The following is a 19,947-nucleotide window of genomic DNA, read 5'->3' as shown; positions in this document are numbered from 1 at the left end:
TTGGGAAAACAAACCCACAATAAGCAAACAGAGAGAAGAGGGTTGTCAGGACAGAACAGGAAAAAACCCCATCCCTGCGGTATGAAGAGATGGTGTGATGGTAGTGCTTACCTAGCTATACTTCCTCTCTCTCTCTCTCTTTTTTTTTTTTTCTATGAAAGAAGTGGAAATTTTGAGCCAAATTTGAGGATTACAACCTGGGAACAACAACTTAAGACACCAGAACTGTTCTGCCTCTGTAGCTTCTCTTAAACCATTATTAACATTAGTTTCCTCTGCATCTATACTCAAACCCTAAAAAGTTTTCTGCACTCAGTACGTGAGTGTGTGCTATGGGCTTGTCATGTCACAAAACACTGCTCTCCTCTCCTCCAACTAGCCAAACTGCCAACAAGGCCAAACCAATTAGTTAATTCTAAATACCTTACTTTTATATACTCTGGCCACAGAAGTTACTATTTCAGGGGCATCTGTATGTATAAACCAGATGAATTCCACCCACAAAAAACTGGCCTTTAGATACTAAGACTGCATTTCAGTGCTTCAGATGGTGCGTTGTACAGAGCAGGCACTCAAAATAAATGGAAAAAACAAATTCATTTCTACAAACTAAACAACTCTTTCTTTGCTAGCTTTCATTGTATTTCATGTTAAGTAACTCTATCTTCTGTTTTTCACTATTGTGGTACAATAAGCACCAATCCAGAATTAGAAAATAACTTGTCCAAATACACATTCAGTTTAAATCTATATTAAGACTCAAAGCATCTGATGTTTTATCCGCTTCCACCTTCTCACAGTCACAAGGTCAGGAGAAGGTAACGTGGCCAGCTCCTTTCCTCCTTTCCACTGCTGGGCAAAAGCCTACGGTGTACAGAGGAGCCAGGAGCCCCCAGCCTCCACACCGCCCCAGTGTCCTCACTCAACAGGGAAGCTGTGAGCTCCCCTCCCGCGGCCGCAGCTCGCTTGCTCTGGAGGCCCAAAGAAGCCTCATCCCAACGCTCCTGTCTGTGTGAAGACACAGATCACACTCTCTCACAGACACACACAAAGCAGGAGCTCACACCTCCTGCGAGCTATGTTACAAGAGCTAAAACAATCTTCTTCCTTGAGGAGAGTACACAGTGTTAAGTGCCAGGACTTCACTTAAAACTGATTTCTAGTTTTCTAGTTTAATAATACCTATTCCATCTATTTTCTTTATGTTTCCCTTGTATTTTCATACGTAGTGGAGAATGAGAAACACTATGCCTTGCCTTTTTTGCTATTTTGAGAGCTATTAATAAACCTGAATAGCATTATGTAAGACAGATCCAGAATACACAGTTTAAGAACCATGAAAGGTACTCTGAAAACTGTAACAGCCCAGAGAGAGACAGCATTCTGAACATCAATCATACTTGTCTACATTTACTTTTACTACATTTATCTTTTCATTGAAACTGTGGTTAAACTTATATGAAACAAACTCACACAATAAAGACTAATTACCAGAAACAAAACGTTAAGTTAGTTCCTTTCAACTTACTTGTACAATAAATCTTATTTAAAAAGCACCGATAGGATGATTAGTAAGAAACGTTGGAAATCAAGTAACAAAATCAAAGAACCTTAGAGTCAGAAAGTACTCTGGTCGGTCTAGCCTAAGGTCCCAATCTTACATTCAAGGAACCAAGAGAAGGTTCCAGGTGACCTGACTCAAGTCTCTCAACCAGCTCATGACAAGACTTGAAGTCCACGTCTGATGACCGGCAGACCACGCCATGTCAGTGCCTTTATACTTCAGTTACCAAATAAGCTTTTAATTTGACTGCCTTTTAGGTTCCAGGATTTCTGGAGTTTGGCAGAAGTATCTGGCTGAATATTATTACTTAAAAGATGGTCTTTTTCACATCATATGAATCTTCAAAAACGTTTTACAACTTAAAAGGGAAATGCTAAGTAACTTATCTCTTACGGGAAAATAACCCTCAAGATGTCGGTTGTATCTAAAAATAGGCACACTTTGCTAACTAAATTACCGACTACAATCATATAAACATAAACAAACAATAAGTTTAAAGGACTGGATGTTTTCCCTAGCCCTCCACAGACGCCAAGTGTTAGAACTGAAAGCGCACTGCAGTGAGAGGCAGCGAGCCTGGGCTGGGCCCAGGACTGCCTGCATACAGTCCGGAGAAGGTGCCGATGGGCGTTCAGGCCCTTCAGCTGTCAGAGAGACGAAAACAGGACGCCTGCCTGATAGGCTGATTTTGGGCAAGCGGGAAAATGAATCCAAACGTACTTTGTTTCTTGAAAGTACAGTGCGAACAAATGACTGCTATTACTACTTTTTGGGTGTCCAGAGAATATTCTTCTGGTACACACAACACTTTCCAATTCTGACCAACTGCTCCAATTCTTAAACATACAACTCCTCAATTTATTGTATAAAACAAATTCTTACGTCCTGCCATAATTTACCTTACTATTTAACTGTGACTGTTATTATTTACATGCAATATCATTTTATAAATGTAAAGTCAGTTCAACTATGATCAAATCTTACTATAATATATACAAGGGGGTCCTCAAATAGATGGTACTTAGATAGATCTATTCTAAGGTCCCAATCTTAATCTAAGGTCCCAACTCAAGCAACAGAGAGGTGGGTCCCGGTGACCTGACTCGAGTCCCACAGCCAGATCACGAGTCAGGACCTGAAGTCCATGTCTCATGACCAGCAGGCCACACCATATCAATGCACGGTAGCCAACAGCTCATTAAAACTATGTATTATTCAATTAGAAAAAAACACATGTTCTCCAAAAATCCAGTATTTGAAGTACTTTGAAATTTTCTAAGTTGTTCATATTAATAGACCTAAACACTGACAAACCAAATTCCTAAATACATAGAAAAACAGTCATTTTCAACACGCAGCACACACACAGTCTCAGTAGGGAAAGAGACTTTAACAGAACTACAGCTAGTTTAAAAAAAATCTCCCCAAATCAAAAAATCAACATAGTGGATGCAGTTAGTTCAGGAAGATATTAAAAATACACACTTATACACACATGCATGTATGTATATACATCCAGAGATGTCAGCATTAATTCGATTTACACTATCTACCTTGTGTGAAATCACTGAACCTTTAAAATGAGAAGCATGGGTAATTTACATTTTTTCTTTTTAATTTTAATGAGTTTCATATTTAATTCTATAAAAGTGTATTAAAGTAATTTCTACCAGTGTGAAGTCAGTGCTTTAAGTTTGCTATAATGGAATCTGACTTGTTTTCCTATAACTTACATTTTTCTACCTAACTGCTTTCCCATAAAAACAGCTTTAAAGTTTTTTAATTTTAACTAATATTCTTTATTAGAAATAACTCCCCCCCCTCACTGCAGAATGAGAAAATGTGAATTAAAGTAAAATACATAGGATAAAAGAAAAAAATCCAACAAACTTTCAAATGCACATTTCTTAACATCATCTCTTGTCAATCTGGAATCCCCCCAATCACATGCAAAACTGAAAAATATTAAGGCATTTTGCCTATTTACTATTCTACCATTTTGAGGAATAAATTACCATCCCAACAAATCATTAGGAATGCATCGTGAACATACCTGGTTAGTTAGAGGTTGCTGAATCTGGTCAGAATAAGATAAGGCAGAAACCTGTTGGTCACTTATGTTTGGCTGGCGACGGTCACTGTACTGATGTGAATGGGGCATCTGTCCAGCCATCTGAAGGCCAGCAGCATGGAATGAAAATGACGGTGCAAGCCGAACAGATGAAGGTTTGCATGCTGAAGTCTCTCCTCCTATGAGAAGATAAGAAGTGTGGTTTAAAGGATGCATTCATCTCCTGACATTTCTATCTTCTGACCTATCTGATAACTCTTTAAATAAAAGTCCTTCAAACTGCAAACAAGGATTTGATACTAAACGTAACGGCTGTAACAATAAATGGTACAAAACAAAACACAGGTTATAAAGTATATATAAGGCTGTTTTAAGAGAAAACCTTAAGCAGATCTTTTTGTAAACTAGTGGAAATAACCTTTAATGCTTACTTTTACATATTAGATCTTTATCAGTTAAGAACCATGAATTGCAAAAGTAATCTCTGAATTCCTACAAAGGGCCTGACCAATAGGTCAGCTCTTTAGAAATCAATTCAAAGGAACACTGCTGAGAACCTGCTCTGCACCTGCCAGGTGTGGGGCCATCAATAACCAAGACTCCCCCAAACCAGATGGAAAACGTGTCCTAGTGGTGCTCACCACTGACACGGGCAATTAAAAGTTGAGTACACAACTCATGAAAACAAATTCACAGCTGCCGTATTCCTCTGACTCTTCTGACACAGTCCTTAGAGAACCCAGACCAGGCAAGCCTGCCACAAAAATGAACAATCGAGAATCATCCCGCAGGTAGGCTGGGACCATGGTCGTGATTTTTCACGGCAGAAAAGAAAAATGAACATTTTGTTCCTAAAAGTATTTGGCAGCTAACTAATAAAAGTTAATTTTTCTTTAGGAAAAGAGAAAGACGTTTCTTCTTATATTCAACCAAATTTGCAATCAGAGACTGAAGCCAGAAGACAAGCTGAAAAACTCTGGCCAGCCAACACTGGCCCAGCATGCCTGTGCTCGTCTTCCTGAGCAGACGAGCCAATTCTGAGCACACCGCACGCCACACTGCTCAGCGCCGGGTACTTTTCCTCAAGCCGGCGTGTTCCAAAACACACAGTGGCGCTAGCCCCAAAGTCAAGAGCCCAGATTCCTGGCCAGGCTGCTGCAGTCGGAAATCTCAGCTTCACACTCACCAGCTGTGTGACCTTGCACACCTGATTTCCTAATAATGATATCTACCTCCACCAGTTGTGGTGAAGGTGAAAGTGCTTTAATACATGGAAAGTACTGGGCTGGCCAAAATAGTCTTTTAATTTTTAAGTACTGACTATATCCTATATAAGTACTGAACATATCCTACGTTGAGTACTGAATATATCCTACACAACAAACGCCACTGTCTTCCACCCAGTCAACCAGCGTCAAAGCTTTGGGAGTCACAGTAGAGATCTCTTCCTCCACTGACTGCCTCATGCAAAGGGCAGCCCGATCCTGCTGACTGTGCCTCCTATGAAAAGTCAAAGTGAAAAGTGTTACTCGCTCAGTCCTGTCTGACTCTTTTTGTGACCCCACAGGCTATAGCCCGCCAGGCTCTTCTGTCCATGGGATTTCCCAGGCACGAATACTGGAGCAGGTTGCCATTCCTTTCTCCAGGGCATGTTCCTGACCCAGGGATTGAACCTGGGTCTCCCACATTGCAGGCGGATTCTTCACTGCCTGAGCCACGAGGCAGAAGTAGCTCCTATAGAACACTCACCTCTTCTTTCCATCCCTTTACTCGGCACCTCACTTAGATGACTGAAGTAGATTCTGAGTAGCTCTCTCTTTGCCCATGTGCAACCCTCTATTTCTTCAATGGCTAGAGGGACCATTTGTACACGGTAAACCTCAAATTCGCAACCCCTACTTAGCACCGCTTTTAGACCTTAGCTTCCATCTCCCTCCATTACAGCATACAGTTCTTAACTGACCCAAAGTGTATGATTAATAAATGTCTGCTGAATAAGTTAAGGATAATATTCCTATGATGACAGGTGGAATAATTTCTCTAAACATGTCATTACTCATAATTTAAAAATAAATCCAATTATGCAGAGCAACTTTGTTCAGTTAAAAAAACTTTTTCCTAAGGAAGTTACAGATGATGTGCACAAAGATCATTAGGAAAGAATGTTTATCTTGGTTATCATTTGCAACAGTAAAAAACTGGAAACTTAAATGTCAAATAATTGGAAGGAAGGTTAAATCTGCATGTTAAAAACATAAAACACTAGGAAGGAATATATTTAAATGAATATGAAAAGAACTGAGGTCTGTGGTCTAGAAAAAACTCTTATAAATAAATAGCAAACAGACTATAAGGCTCTGAATGACAATTTACCACTCTGGGTCCTAGTTTCCCCACCTACAGCAGCGGAATTATTTAATATACTAACCCTGTTCCTTTAGGTTTGGTACAAATTTAAACGCAATACCACAAGCAGACGTGCAGAATAGAACCTGGTAGGTAACAAGCATTTAAAAAAAAAAATACTAGCTTCTGTTTCTATCATCAATGTCATTATTACATATTGTATTTAAACTTATTTTTTATAACATATAGAAAAATCATCAGTATACAGCTTAATCAATCATCATTAGTTGGTTAACCAACCTTGTCCTGTGAGGACAGGAAAAATAAAAACTGCCTCATTCCAGAAATCCCTAATACCACCGTATGATCCCTCCCAATCAGTATCTAATGACCTCGTCTCCTAAAGTTACTACCACCTTGACCTCCAAAAACAGATTCATTTTAATTTTATATACATGAATTTGCTTAATATTAGGCTTATAAACGGTATACACTTATAAACTTGTTTGTTATCATTACTTTACCCTACTTTTGATTAACACTGGATGACTTCCAGTTTCCAGGCAGTTCAATAGCTAAAGAATCCACCTGCAATGCAGAAGACACAGGAGACACAGATTTGATCCCCAGGTCAGGAAGGCCCCCTGAAGGAGGGCACAAGCGAGCCACTCCAGTATTCTTGCCTGGAGAATCCCCATGGACAGAGGAGCTTGGCGGGCTACAGTCCATGGGGTCTCAGAGCTGGGCACAACTGCTTGATGCAACTTAGCACGCATGTTTCCACTTCAGAGCTAATATGAACACTGCTACTAGGAAGCAACTGCTTTTTGGTATATAAAGATGTTGTCCTGTTGGTTTTTTCTTCAGTTTTTGTTTAATCAATATTTTTTCCCTAGCAGTTAATGAAAATTCCCTCTGCCCTACTCCTTCACAAACACTTGGAATCATCAGTATTTCTAATTTCATCCGTGAAAGTAAATGTGTATTCCACTGTGATCTTAATGTGCATTCTCCTCCTGCCTATGAGCATCTTTTCATTTATTAATCACTTGGATATCCACTTACGTGCAAAGTCCATTCAGATTGCTTTTTGATTTTTCTATCAAGAGTCATTTTCTTACAGATTTCTAAAATTTTTAAAAGTTACATTTTTAACATATTTTGGCTATAAGCCCCTTATTGGCTAGCTATAGGTGGTTTATACTGTCTCTTTCTTAATGGTATTTTTTGATGAACACCACCTCTTACTATTAGCAACTTTTGGTTTAAAATTAGTATGTTTGGTGTCTAAGCAATCTTTCCTTATACCAAAGTCATGAAGAAATTCCATGTTATCTTCCAGAAGTCGAGTCTTACCCCTCAAATCTAGAGATGTGCAATGCTCTTGGATCTGATCTCTGTGAGTTTGCAATAAGCAATCAAGTTTCGTTCCCTCCCCAATGGATATCCAATTAACCCAGAACCAATGATTAAAAACAAACTTTCCCAATGCCCTGTAATGTCATCTTTTCTTAAATCACATACTCATACATGTTTGATGTGTTTTGGATTCTTTGTTTTGTTCTGCTGGATAAAGACTTACCTAGAATTTTTACATCTATGTGTAAGAACCAGAGATTGCCTAAATCATGGTAGCTTCAGAAGTTTTAATATCTAGCAGAGAATTTTGTTCTTCTTCAAGAATGTTTAGGCTATTCTTAGCCCTTTGTGTGTCTATGTTTTCAAGTTAGTTAATCAAATTCACCAAAACAAACTCACGCTGGTGTTTTGGTTGACACTGCATCATAGAAGAGCGCTCTGTACAGTACTCACAGTCCCTTCACCTAAGACTGGTTAAGAAGGTCTTCTCTTTCTTCTCTGTGATCAGTTTAATCAAAGGTTTACTAATTCTGTTAAGTATGTTCTTTTACATGTATTTCTAATTTGCACACATCTTGTTCTATCAGTTAGCAAGAGTATTAAAAATCTCCCATTTAGATTATGTATTGGATCACATAAATTTAAAGTCGTTACACCTTTCTGATGAATAAGGCCTTTTAACATCATAAGCTGCCCCTCTTTGCTTCCAGTGATGCTTTCCACCTTGTCTAATGTGACAATCGTATGACACAACAAGCCTTCTCTTCATCTGTGCGCGCTGTCTTTTGTGCATCTTTTTACTCTCAACCCATTTCCTTACATTTTAGGCATGTTTCTTGTCAACAGGCTTCCCTGGTGGCTTGGCCTGCAATGTGGAAGATCCCTGTATTGGGAAGATTCCCTGGAGAAGGGAAAGGCTACTCACCCCAGTATTCTGGCCTAGAGAATTCCATGGACTATACAGGTCATAAAGAGCCAAAAAGTGGGACACAACTGAGTGTCTGGGCTTCCCTGATAGCTCAGCTGATAAAGAATCTGCCTGCAATGCAGGAGACCCCAGTTCAATTCCCATGTGGGGGAAGATCCCCTGGAGAAGAGAAAGGTTACCCACTCCAGTTTTCTGGCCTGGAGAATTCCATGGACTGTACAGCCCATGGGGTCACAAAAAGTCAACACACCTGAGTGACTTTCACTCTTCTTGTCAACAGTGTGCAGTTAAGATTTAATTCATGTATGAACACCAATAATTTATTTATTCCAACTATTTATGTTTCTTTCTTACTTTCTGCTGGATTATGCTTTTTATATGCCTTCCCTGCATGAAGATTATTATTTTTTTTTTTTGCTATCTTCTAACACTGGGTACACCCAGGTGGCACTAGTGGTAAACAACTTGCCTGCCAATGCAGGAGACTTATAGAGACCAGGGTTTGATCCCTGCGTTGGGAACATCCCCTGCAGAAGGAAATAGCAACCCACTCCAGTATACTTGTCTGGAGAACCCTCTGGACAGAGGAATCTGTTGTGCTACCATCCATGGGGATCGCAAAAGGTGAGAGATGACAGTATGGATTATATTTCTGTGACCCATCAAAATCTAATTACTCCTTTACTTCTACAAACTATTGTTGACTTGTGTACACACACACACACTCTCAGAAGACAGCGACTAATCACCCAGCGTGAATAAAATCACACTCAAGCATTTTGAGGGTCAGATCGATAATTTTTTGATATCCAGATAGCCATGAGAGAAATAACGAAGAAATGGATAACTGCTGCTTGATTATCACTGTTACCCTCCTACATAACTATCATCCTACAACACTTGTTTCACTTTCTTAATCTAGATCCAATGAATTACATGCATTAAATTAAACAAGCATTTATGAGGGTTAACTGAGGCACTGTTCTGTGGAGTGACAACACCACTCATGATCTACAACAGCACATCTCTTAACTTTAATGTGGTTACAAATCGCCTTTGAGTCTTGTCTTATTAAAACTGCAAATTCGGATTCAGGAGACTAGAGTAGGGCTGCAGAGTCCACATCTCTAACGAGCCACCAGATGCTGCTTTGAATAGCAACTGAAAACATTTAACTGCTCACCTTAATAAAAGAAAGCTATTTTCCAACTCATGCAAGTAGCAGATAATCCAAAAATAGACAATATTCAGGCTATACAATACACCATAAGGCTTTTCCCCCCTAACAGATTTTGGGGTTTGTGAGTCTTTAAAAAAAAAAGACTAACATATTCCTGTCCATAAGGATGGTATGGAAGGTGACCAAGAATCTTCTGTTCCTTTAAAAACTTGCTGTAGTAATCTAAACGTGAATCAACAAGAAATAACTATGTTTCTTACTTGTGGGATTTTTCAAAAAGCTATTTACTCTACTATCTATTTACTATGAAACCTATTATAACTACCTGGTAACATTACTAGTTATTTAGTGAAGTAAAAGAAAACTTAAGCTTCCAGCACTAAGGCCTCATGGATAGGTTTATCTGCCACATGCTCACTGTCTCATTTCTTAGCTCAAGTACCTAACCCTTGGACTGCAAGGAGATCCAACCAGTCCATCCTAAAGAAGATCAGTCCTGGGTGTTCACTGGAAGAACTGATGTTGAAGCTGAAACTCCAATACTTTGGCCACCTGCTGCAAAGAGCTGACTCATTGGAAAAGACCCTGATGCTGGGAAAGATTGAGGGCAGGAGGAAACGAGGACGACAGAGGATGAGATGGTTGGATGGCATCACCGACTCAATGGACATGAGCTTGGGTGGACTCCGGGAGTTGGTGATGGACAGGGAGGCCTACCGTGCTGCGGTTCATGGGGTCGCAAAGAGTCGGACACGACTGAACTGAACTGAACCAGAAAGAGACTCATTTAGTTTCCTCTCACAATGTCAGGAAGTATTTAAGGTGTTCACTTAATCATTCCCCTCCTATAATAAGACCCAAGAAGACGAGCTAATGTGGGAATTTGTCAACCTGATTTTATAACCAAGCAAATCATCATGGTTTCTTATTCTTTCTAGCAAAGCATTACAGTTCTTATTCTTTCCATCTTCCCTTTTAATTCAAATGTTAATGAGAAAGAAGACACAGTTTATCCTCTAACAGAGATGACAACAATAAAGTGTAGGTTAAACTATATGAAACTGCTGACATTAGAGCTCATTTGGTCTACAAAACAGCATTTGATATGACATGGTTTAACGTATCTGACATATTATATTTAACTCTTATTCAATTAAATTAAAAATTAGTTATAATATTTTAGCTTGAGAACGTTATATGTTACAATAGGAAATCTTTTAATTTAATAAAAAAAATTTATGAAACAATTCAAAAGTATCTTCAAAACCATTACACGGACTTCAATTCCAAAATGATGTTTTAAATTGCTGCCAAATAATATAAAAGGCAAGTTGGAGTGAAGTACGCACTGAAAGGTCCTGTCTTCATTTTTTAATATCGTTCTGGATCATTTTTACCATGAGCATATCTCTGTAACTTTTCAAAAGTTCGTAGAAATGCTGTTGGTAAATGAATGTGAACGTTCATGCTCAGTTGTGTCCAACTCTTTGAGGCCCCATGGGCTGTAGCCCACCAGGCTCCTCTGTCTGTGGGATTCTCCAGGCTAGAAAACTGGAGTCGGCTGTCATTTCTTCCTCCAGGGACTTTTTATAAGTTCATGAAAATGTTGCTGATGAATAGTTTGCTAAAAAATAAAGGAGCTTCCTCACTATGATCTAACAAGAGACTGTAATAACTAGAGTTCTAGTAGAGATTAGTATTGATTCTAGAGAAATATTTCATGAACAGATCTCAGAGACTGGGAGAGGGCAAGAGAGAGACAGAGGTAGACATGGAGGAAAGACGAAATAAAAAAGCCTGGGAGAAAACCCTAAGTGGAAATAACAACCAGTTATCTCTGATACAAGACCCACATGTAGCACCACTTGCAGCTAACCTGAAGTTTTTTTTATTAATATACTGATAGGGGACTATTCTTGTGATGGTACTAATCCACATTAGATTTTAAAGAGACAGAACAATATAAAAGAACAAAAATAAATGAAAATAATTCAAGTTAATTAAAACTAAGACATCCAAATGCAGAAATTTTTATGAGGCTAAGTCTCTTGAGACAGAATTCCTTTAGAAATGAGGGAAGGGCAACCACCCTTAAGCGGGAATAAACAGCCTCCAAAGTTCCTAGCAACATGACATACCCACAACAAAAGAGAAGAAAAACCAGCCAGTTGGGACTCCGAATGATGGCTGAAAAGAAAGGTACACAATTAAGAGGGTAACTGAATGGAAGCCCACAAGTAAGATACCACCAGTACCAAGAACAGTGCCTGAGACATGGCCTGAATTCAGTAAATATTTGTTCAGTTAAAGAAAGAACCGAATGCATCAGGAATATTTAGAATGTGAAGAAATGGTTCGAAAAGGGAGGGAGAAAACTGAAGGGGGTAAGAATGAAAGAAGCATTTTTAAAATGGGGGGCTCATGAGCCTGAAGTAAAGAACAGTCTGATTGGAGCACAGGCTATAGTCAATTTCTGACCATTTCCCTTACTCACTTTTACATCCCAACCACATACCAAAATGCCTCCCTCCACAGTAGGTGTTAAATAAATATGTATTAAGGGAAATGGCACCCCACTCCAGTACTCTTGCCTAGAAAATCCCATGGATGGAGGAGCCTGGTAGGCTGTAGTCCGTGGGGTCGCTACCAGTCGGACATGACTGAGCGACTTCACTTCTTCAAGGTGAAACTATGTTATGATTCTGTAAAGTATCTCATTTTAAGAACAAATGAATGGATTTATTATCCTCTAGTGGGTAGGCAAAATATATCACCACAGAATGCATGCATATGTGTACACACACACACAAAATAACCTACTAGCCAAAACAGCATATTCAGTTGTCTACAAACAAGATGAAATTGCCTGGGTTTATTAGTCTGAGACATTAAGTAAATCTGTGTATTAAACTGTTAAGAATAACAATTGCATAAGAATAAAAACATTTCTTTTTAAAGCCTGTAATATCAGACTTTCACTTCTGACCATTTGAGATAGAGTACCTGATACTGAACTACCTCGCTCACAGCAAACCATTAATGAAACTAACTGGTCAAACACGAAACGGCTTGTTTTCAGACCCTGGACACCAGGCTGCACAGCGCTGAGATAGCAGAGAAAGGGGAGCCAAGCCTGGTGAGCGGCACGGCCACCTTGGCTCTCTATCTGGAGACAACTCCCAGAGCGCAGTGTGGGGACAGGGCGCCCCAGGGCGCAGGATCCTGCTCAGCTGAGAAGACAGACATGAGAGCTCAAGGCTACGAGCTCAAGACACAGCACACGGCATCTGTCGGTCAGGTAGGAGAAGGAAGGGAGCAGTACAGACAAGGAGCCCCACGAAGCGACGTGTAGGATCCCCCGGCTCCGCGGCCACATACTGACTGCAGAGCCGTCAGGGGAAGGTCCGTGAGGCCGCGCAGGAGCAGAGGCCGACGGCGAGCAGACGACCCCCAAAAAACACTGCACGGAGACCCCATAACGCTGTACCAGCCCTATGAAAAGGCAGCACAGACTGAAACACACCTCCAAGGATGGAGATGACAGACAAGCGAACTGGCTACCAGACAAAACTCAGCCTTTCTTAAAAGCAGGACAACAAAGCCCAGAGGCTCAGCAGCCCAGCAGTCTCAAAAACACCTACATCAACCAAAAAATCAGTCGGCGCACAGAGGCAGGGAAATGTAGTCTGGATTCAAGAAGGAAACAAATTCATCAATGGACCTAGAAATAATAGAAATAATGAAATTAGCAGACAAAAAAAATTAGGAATATTTTTAAATGTAAGGGAAATCAAGGACAAAAGAAGAGAACAACAAATCTTAAACAGGTAAGTAGAAACTATAAAAAGAAACAAAAAAAATTTCTAGAAATGAAAAATTATTGAAGTGAAAAATTCACTGAATGGATCTAATAGCAAATAGCAATTAAACACTGCTGGAGGGGGGAAAAATCAGTGAATTAAAAGAGGAGTATAAATTAACCAAACTAAAAATAAGTACAAAATATAATGGAAAAAGCATAAACAAAGCATCCAAAACCTATAGAAGTCAATCGAGCTAGCAATCCTGTTTGGAGGAGGTATCAAAGGGAAGGATAAAGAAAATAGAAAAGAAAAATTTATGAACATGTATAAGTCAAAAGTCCTCCAAATTCAATTAAAAGAATCAACCCAGAGACCCAAACTCAATGAACCCCAAGCAGTATAAACACATACACACACCATTAAGGCATTAAAGCAAATTTCTGAAAACCAAGAGAAAGAAAAAAATTTAAGCAGCCAGAGAGTGGGGGGAATACCCATTTACACACAAGAAAACCACTGACTTCTCATCAGAAACCATGAACACCAGAAAAGAGTAAAGCAACATCTTTAAAATAATAAAGAAAAAAGACCTTTAACCTGCAGTTCTATACCCAATGAAAACTTCCTGCAAAAATGAAGACAAAACACTTTTTCAGACTGTCAACAACATAGCTTGCACTCAAAAAGTGTTCACAGAAAGAAAATGATTCCAGAAAGAAACTGTGATCTACACAATGGAATTAAGACCAGAAATGGAAAATATGTGGATAAAATAGTGAAGAGATTTCCCTCCTAAATGTTTTTAAGAGATAATTTACATTTTTTAATTCTTTAAAAGAACTTTTGTTTAAAGCAAAACTAACAATGTATTGTAAAGTATGTAACATATATAAAAGCAAAGCATGACAACCATAAGACCAAGGACAGAAGAGATGAACTGGAAGTATAAGACACTTGAACTTAAGGATGCATGTCGTACGCCCTCAAGCAACCACTGAGAAAGATGGATGGATCAACAGAGAGACAGAAGATTATCCTCAACTAGACCACAGAAAATCTTACTTAGCCCTTCAGTAAATGATCCTTAAACCCTTTCAATTACAAAAGGCAAACCAAATTTTTATAGCTGAAAAGGTCAAGAACATTTTCTCAATAATAGCATCTGGAACACAAAAAGGATTAAAATATTCGCTCAAGATATAGCTGCTGAACTCTAGAATTATTATAATGTAGACAGAATAACATGTAACATGGGTAAATTTATGTTTTTTCCAATATTCTAAAATTATAAATTTTTAAATAATCAAAATAAAGCAGGTAATACCACCTGGTTATTTTATGGGTTATCAGCAGCTATAAAAATTCCAAGTGGAAAAAGAAATCTCTTTTTTCTTATAGTATTCACTAAATAAACATGTTTACTCAGTAATAAGCCCATTTAAACTAAAACTTTCTAGCTTCAGTAGGAAACAAAGTGTCAAGCAGCCTTTGTGCCCTTAAAGTCTAGAAATGGGGGGGGGAGGAAGGGGGGGTGTAGGTACTGGTGACTGATACTGGATTAGAAGCCAGAGTCTCCTTCTAGCACAACAGTGTTCCTGAAATGCACACTCACCTGCCCTCCTCCAGCTGCTCCCGCAGAAGTCCTAGGACTCAGACCCTGTCAGCACACACACTGCCTAACTGCAGCCTGACCGCTCAGCCTGCAGAACAGACAGGGCACAGACATTCCCAGCTTTACAAACACGAAGCTGCCACTAGGAGATTCAGAGATGCCAAGACAAAAATAAAAGATTCTTATGCTACAATAAATTAAACATCCAAGCTACTGAATTTTAGGTATAATTAACTGGCAACTGATTGTAAATGACTGCAACAAAATTGTTTAAAAACTGAAAACTAAAACTTTACTAGCAAAGTTACATGCTAAAGAAAGCAACAATCAAACAGTGGCCCCTTGTACAAAATGCTCACAAACGAGTTAAGGTTGAGGTAAATAGAATTCTTTTTTAAAAAATGGTTTATCTTCACAATGGTAGATAAATGATTCTTGTTGGCTTATAACTTTCAAATCTATACAGCCTCTAACCTGTTCCACCCCACCCTACTTCAGTCCTCTGGGGAAACCAAAAGCAAGCTGGTTTCTGGTAGTTTAATTTTAGATGTTGTTTCACCAGACAGCCCTGCAGAGGGGCAGAACAGGACGCCTTGTGAACGAGCAGAACCAAGATCTCTGCACAGGGAACAGCAATGAGACAACAGCTGCCCCAGTAGCCTTTCCCAACCATATCTGTGTCTCAACACAAAAACAGCGTCACACATAAATAAATATACGACCTCATTTACATAAATCTCCTTCTAGCCATAGTATGAGCATAACATGATTTATTCAACAGGTAACTCGTCAGGCTGAATAAGACCAAGCTCCTGAAAAAAAAAAAAAAAAAGGAAAGAAAGAAACTACTATCACTGTGAGAATATATTTCCAGAGTCAAGAAGATCTACCCCGGATAGTGTCGGCTGCTCCAGCAGACATCTGCATTCATACTAACAAAAGTGAGCAAATAACGTGTCCTGCCTGGAACACTTGTATGAATGCTAAACACTTGTGGAGCTGAAGGATTTACACATCCACTGAAGTCATTTGGCCTTCAGTAAAATTAACTTTCATAAATAAATAAAGATACCTAGATACCTAAAGTTTGACAAAAATGATGCAAGTCATCCAAACTGACAAACTCTACAAGTTGTGATCAAGAAACACTTCTTTCAAGCCAGCAAGAAACAATCATTCGATTAGACAGTAAGTCAGATTTGAGGATCCAGTGTGCCCTCCGATGAGAAGGGACGACAGCGATCAAGGCTGGACAGCTGTCCTCATGTGAGTACCCATCAGGTGACGTATCCTTATTTACGGTTTAGCAAATACAATCACCTGAGACAGGGTTAGCGGCAGCTGACAACGCAGGGAACAGTTAAATTCAGTCTAGCTAGCAGTAACGTGACCTGTGCACTCAACGAAGACCACACCTCATTCCCAGTCAGGAGCTGGGGTTTTCGCTCACCCCTTCTCAGGTCAGAGTTGTCCGTGGGACAGTTCAAGAGTACTGAAACCGTCTAGATGGAATGGCCCATCTCAAGTTGCTCATAACACCTCTGTGAAGCCCCATGGTCTCAGGCTCTGCTTTCCAGATCTCCGATACCTCTATCACAGGCGTATGTTAACATATTCATTTATGAAACAGGGAAAATGAAGATGTACCTGGAAAGCCCAGCTTGCTACACAGAAATACACTGAACTAGGATTGAAAACTTCCTCTCGCTTGCCTTAACACCCCCACACATGCAGTATGGTAACAAACAAGTCAGGTTCCTCATACATGAAAAGAGATGGTTCATCATCTTGTCCAGTCACGTAAATGCAAAGCATACCTTCCCTTGTAAAATGCCATGGATTTGAAATGTTACAAAGATCACAGACAGAGGGAAGAAAAGGTTGTGCTCAAAAGTCTTCTGTTTAGAGTTTAAATGACACATTTTAATAAACGGTGGTTAGATACAAAGTAAAATACTATTTTTAAAAAATTTTAACTCTTTTATACACATACACAATATATGACTATGCTCACACAAATAAAACCTGAATTACCCAAAGATGCTCCCCAACCCCATTTCAGCCCTTTTCTTTAGATCTCTTGACCACAGTTTTGCCAGGGCCCATACACACTACAGTTGCCTTCCAGAAACTTGGATATACAAAAGGAAGAGAAATGATATATTACAACCCATTTAAAAGCTGAAATATCATGAAGCTGTTAAAAAGCTGAACACTGCCGCTCAGCGGCCCTGCCCTCCAGGAAGAAGAACCAGACACAGAACAAGGCCCGAGGAACGCGACCCTGGCGGAGACGTTACCTACCCCCGGCTGCCATCACCTCCAGCTGCGCCATGACCATGCTGCTTAGCAAGTGTCTGGAGAGGCCACTGAGCTGCAGGGCCCGCTAAGCCTCTCTGGAAGGAAAGCCGCCCAAACCTCCCCTGATCTTTGCCTCTGCCTTCTCCCAGAGCAGGCACAGCAATAGCAGCTGAGAGGAAAAAAACACCACACACGCACACTTTTTAAAACTTCTTCCCTCTCCGATGCTAGGCAGAAAAGGGGAGAACCATACACATACTCCTCTCCTCACTCTTTTTTAGGTCTAGCTAGACAGCTGTTAAACATACAAGATATTTTTAAATCTAGCTAAGTACTTGGTTGGGTACCTATATTGAATTGCAGCATAATACTTAAAATTATCCAGTGAGGCAATCATTTGGCTTTGTGATTCCAATTAAAACACTGTATATTTACGGGAATTTTCCATTACCAAATGCCCGAAAGGCAAGATATTCATCTGACCAAAGACACTGTCAAAAGTTAAGCAATGGGCAACTTGTTAACAGAGGTTATAAAATATAATCAAATGTAAAAAAATAACCCTTCATTAAAAGTATATTTATGCAGTAAATAAATACATCATTTTAGAGCTCATCAATAGTTTTCCCTCTTCCATATCCACTGTGCAGAAAAGTGTTTAAAATTTGCATCTGAGTTCCATGTCAAATAAAAACAGTCTGGAAAATGTTACTGTCCAAAGTGTTATACAATATGTTTAAATATATAAAGTTGTCTAATGATGTAATTAATAAAACTAAAATCTCCCCCACCCCCCACAAAAAGTCAGGCAAAAAATACAATTCTCACAAACCAACAATAAGCATATGGGAAAACCTTCAAACTCACTGGACGTCAAGAAGTCAACAAATAACAATGAGATTTCTTGATCTACCTCTCAAACAGGCACATTTTTCCAACCCAACATGATACCCTAGCAGTAACAGTACAATCAAGCAGGTTTCTATGACCCTTCAACCAGAATGCTGTTAGCAGCTTCTCACAAGTAAAGAAAAAGCAAAAAGTAGTTAACTACATTCATCCAACTCCTCTTCCAATGCCAATCTTGCCCCAATATGCCTCAGGCCCACACGAGCTCCACGAATTTGGTGGCTTTATTGCAGCATCTGTTATCCTTCGCACAGAAAGAACCTGAAGCCCAGCAGCTCGTGGGGCCTTAAGCGTGGGCCCTGCTCACGGCTGGTCGGTGGGAACAACCCAGGATCGGCAGGGTCCTCTCTCCTGACCGCAATCCAGGCCTTGGAGACTGAGGGGCAGGCAAGCGCTCGAGAGGCACGGGAGACCCTGCCTGCAAGACCAGCCTGCCGGGTCCTCGCACAGGAGCGAGGATGAACGGGCCAGGCAGGGAGCAGAAAGGCTGGAAACATCACACGCCTGCACCCATCCCTGGCCCGAGTCCACGTCAAGAGACAAACGAGTGGCTATGGCCGGAAGGGAGGGCAGTTTAAAAGGAATCTAGGAGAAACCGACAAACGTATTGTCAAACTTTACAAACACCTTTTAAAAAAGCCAGTTCCCCATTCCCCACAGGTTTTGTGAGGCACTCATGAAGACCCTTGGAGAAGACGAGGCGGACAGTGGGCCGTGTCCACCCTAGGCCGCACCTGCAGCCCACCGCCCCAGAGGGCTCCCCAGGCTCCAGCCCCGCCTGCCAGGCGCACCCTCCACTCCTCACTCTGGGGCTCAGCCGACCTATGCCCTTCCCAGCCGCTGCTCAAATGTCACTTCAAGCTTGGCTGGAGAATACAGGCGGAGGGTAGGTTATGGACAGAAAGGTAGGCTGGACCAGGGTCTTGTTGCCAGGGTAAGAGACAGGATCTGTAAGCCAGGGAAGAGGCAACCAGGAGGGATGCCACTCCAGCAGTTTTCAACTACAGCAAGGGACGCTTTGCAGGGCCTGGATTCAATTTTGCCACTTATTACCTAGCTACCGAGTGGATAATTCAGTCTATGCCTCCCTTTCCATCTGCAGAATGGGTTAGTAACAGTGCTTGAACCTCAAGACTATTATGAAAATTAAACACTTAATTTAAAACGGTACCTGGCACATGGTAAGTGCTCAAAAAATGTACTATTACTGAAGCTTATCACAGCATAACTGATGTGTAATACAGATTGAAATGGGAAAACCTCAAGCAGAGATCAACTAGGGGCTTATTTCAACTGTCTGAGCAAAGGATTGAGAAAGTCTTTAGGAGGTGAACATCGAAAATGAAAAGGAAGACGGAAGAACAGGCACCGTGAGACAAAAATGACAGGACTTAACTTATGTAAATGTGAAAGATGAGAGACAAGTCGGTTTCAAAACCAACCCCGCGGTTTTGAGCCTCGGTGACTTGAGAAACAGTGGTGACTGGGAACGTCTGAAAAGGGCACTTGCTGAGTGAGGGTATCTCCTTAAAGGCAGTGTGATTTGACCCAAGGTTGACTGCTGCCTTGTACATCTGAGCAGTGTTCACACTACCACACACATGACAGCTATACTCCCGTGAAAACAGAAAGGAAAAAAGGGTACAAAAACAAGAAAAGGAGAAGGAAATGGGTGTAGCGGGGGGAGGGGGGGGGAGGGGCGACAAAAACCGACGAGGGGAGGAAAAGCCCAGGGTTCTGGTCCAGGTTCAGAGGTGAACCACATGATAATGGGGAAAACACACCACCTAGACCAACAGCCACTCCATCCAACACCCCCCCCACCCCCGTGTCACACACAGAGGGAGCTCACACCATCGATGCAGGGCTTCTTC

At 40.5% G+C, this 19,947-nt stretch overlaps 1 protein-coding gene across 5 annotated transcripts in view; it reads right to left on the bottom strand.

The window, feature by feature from the left end:
* The window catches only part of DYRK1A (dual specificity tyrosine phosphorylation regulated kinase 1A), a 143,275-nt gene that overhangs the window by 39,436 nt on the left and 83,892 nt on the right, over window positions 1-19,947 (bottom strand). For all 5 annotated transcript variants that reach the window (XM_065943567.1, XM_065943565.1, XM_065943568.1 and 2 more), the window contains one exon: window positions 3,618-3,814. In XM_065943567.1, coding sequence (XP_065799639.1) covers window positions 3,618-3,737 — 120 coding nt within the window. In that variant the 5' untranslated portion in view covers window positions 3,738-3,814. The remainder of the gene's footprint in view (window positions 1-3,617; window positions 3,815-19,947) is intronic.

This window comes from Muntiacus reevesi, chromosome 8 (assembly GCF_963930625.1).
Source record: "Muntiacus reevesi chromosome 8, mMunRee1.1, whole genome shotgun sequence".
NCBI lineage: Eukaryota > Metazoa > Chordata > Mammalia > Artiodactyla > Cervidae > Muntiacus > Muntiacus reevesi.
This window is presented reverse-complemented; position numbering and strand designations above follow the sequence as displayed.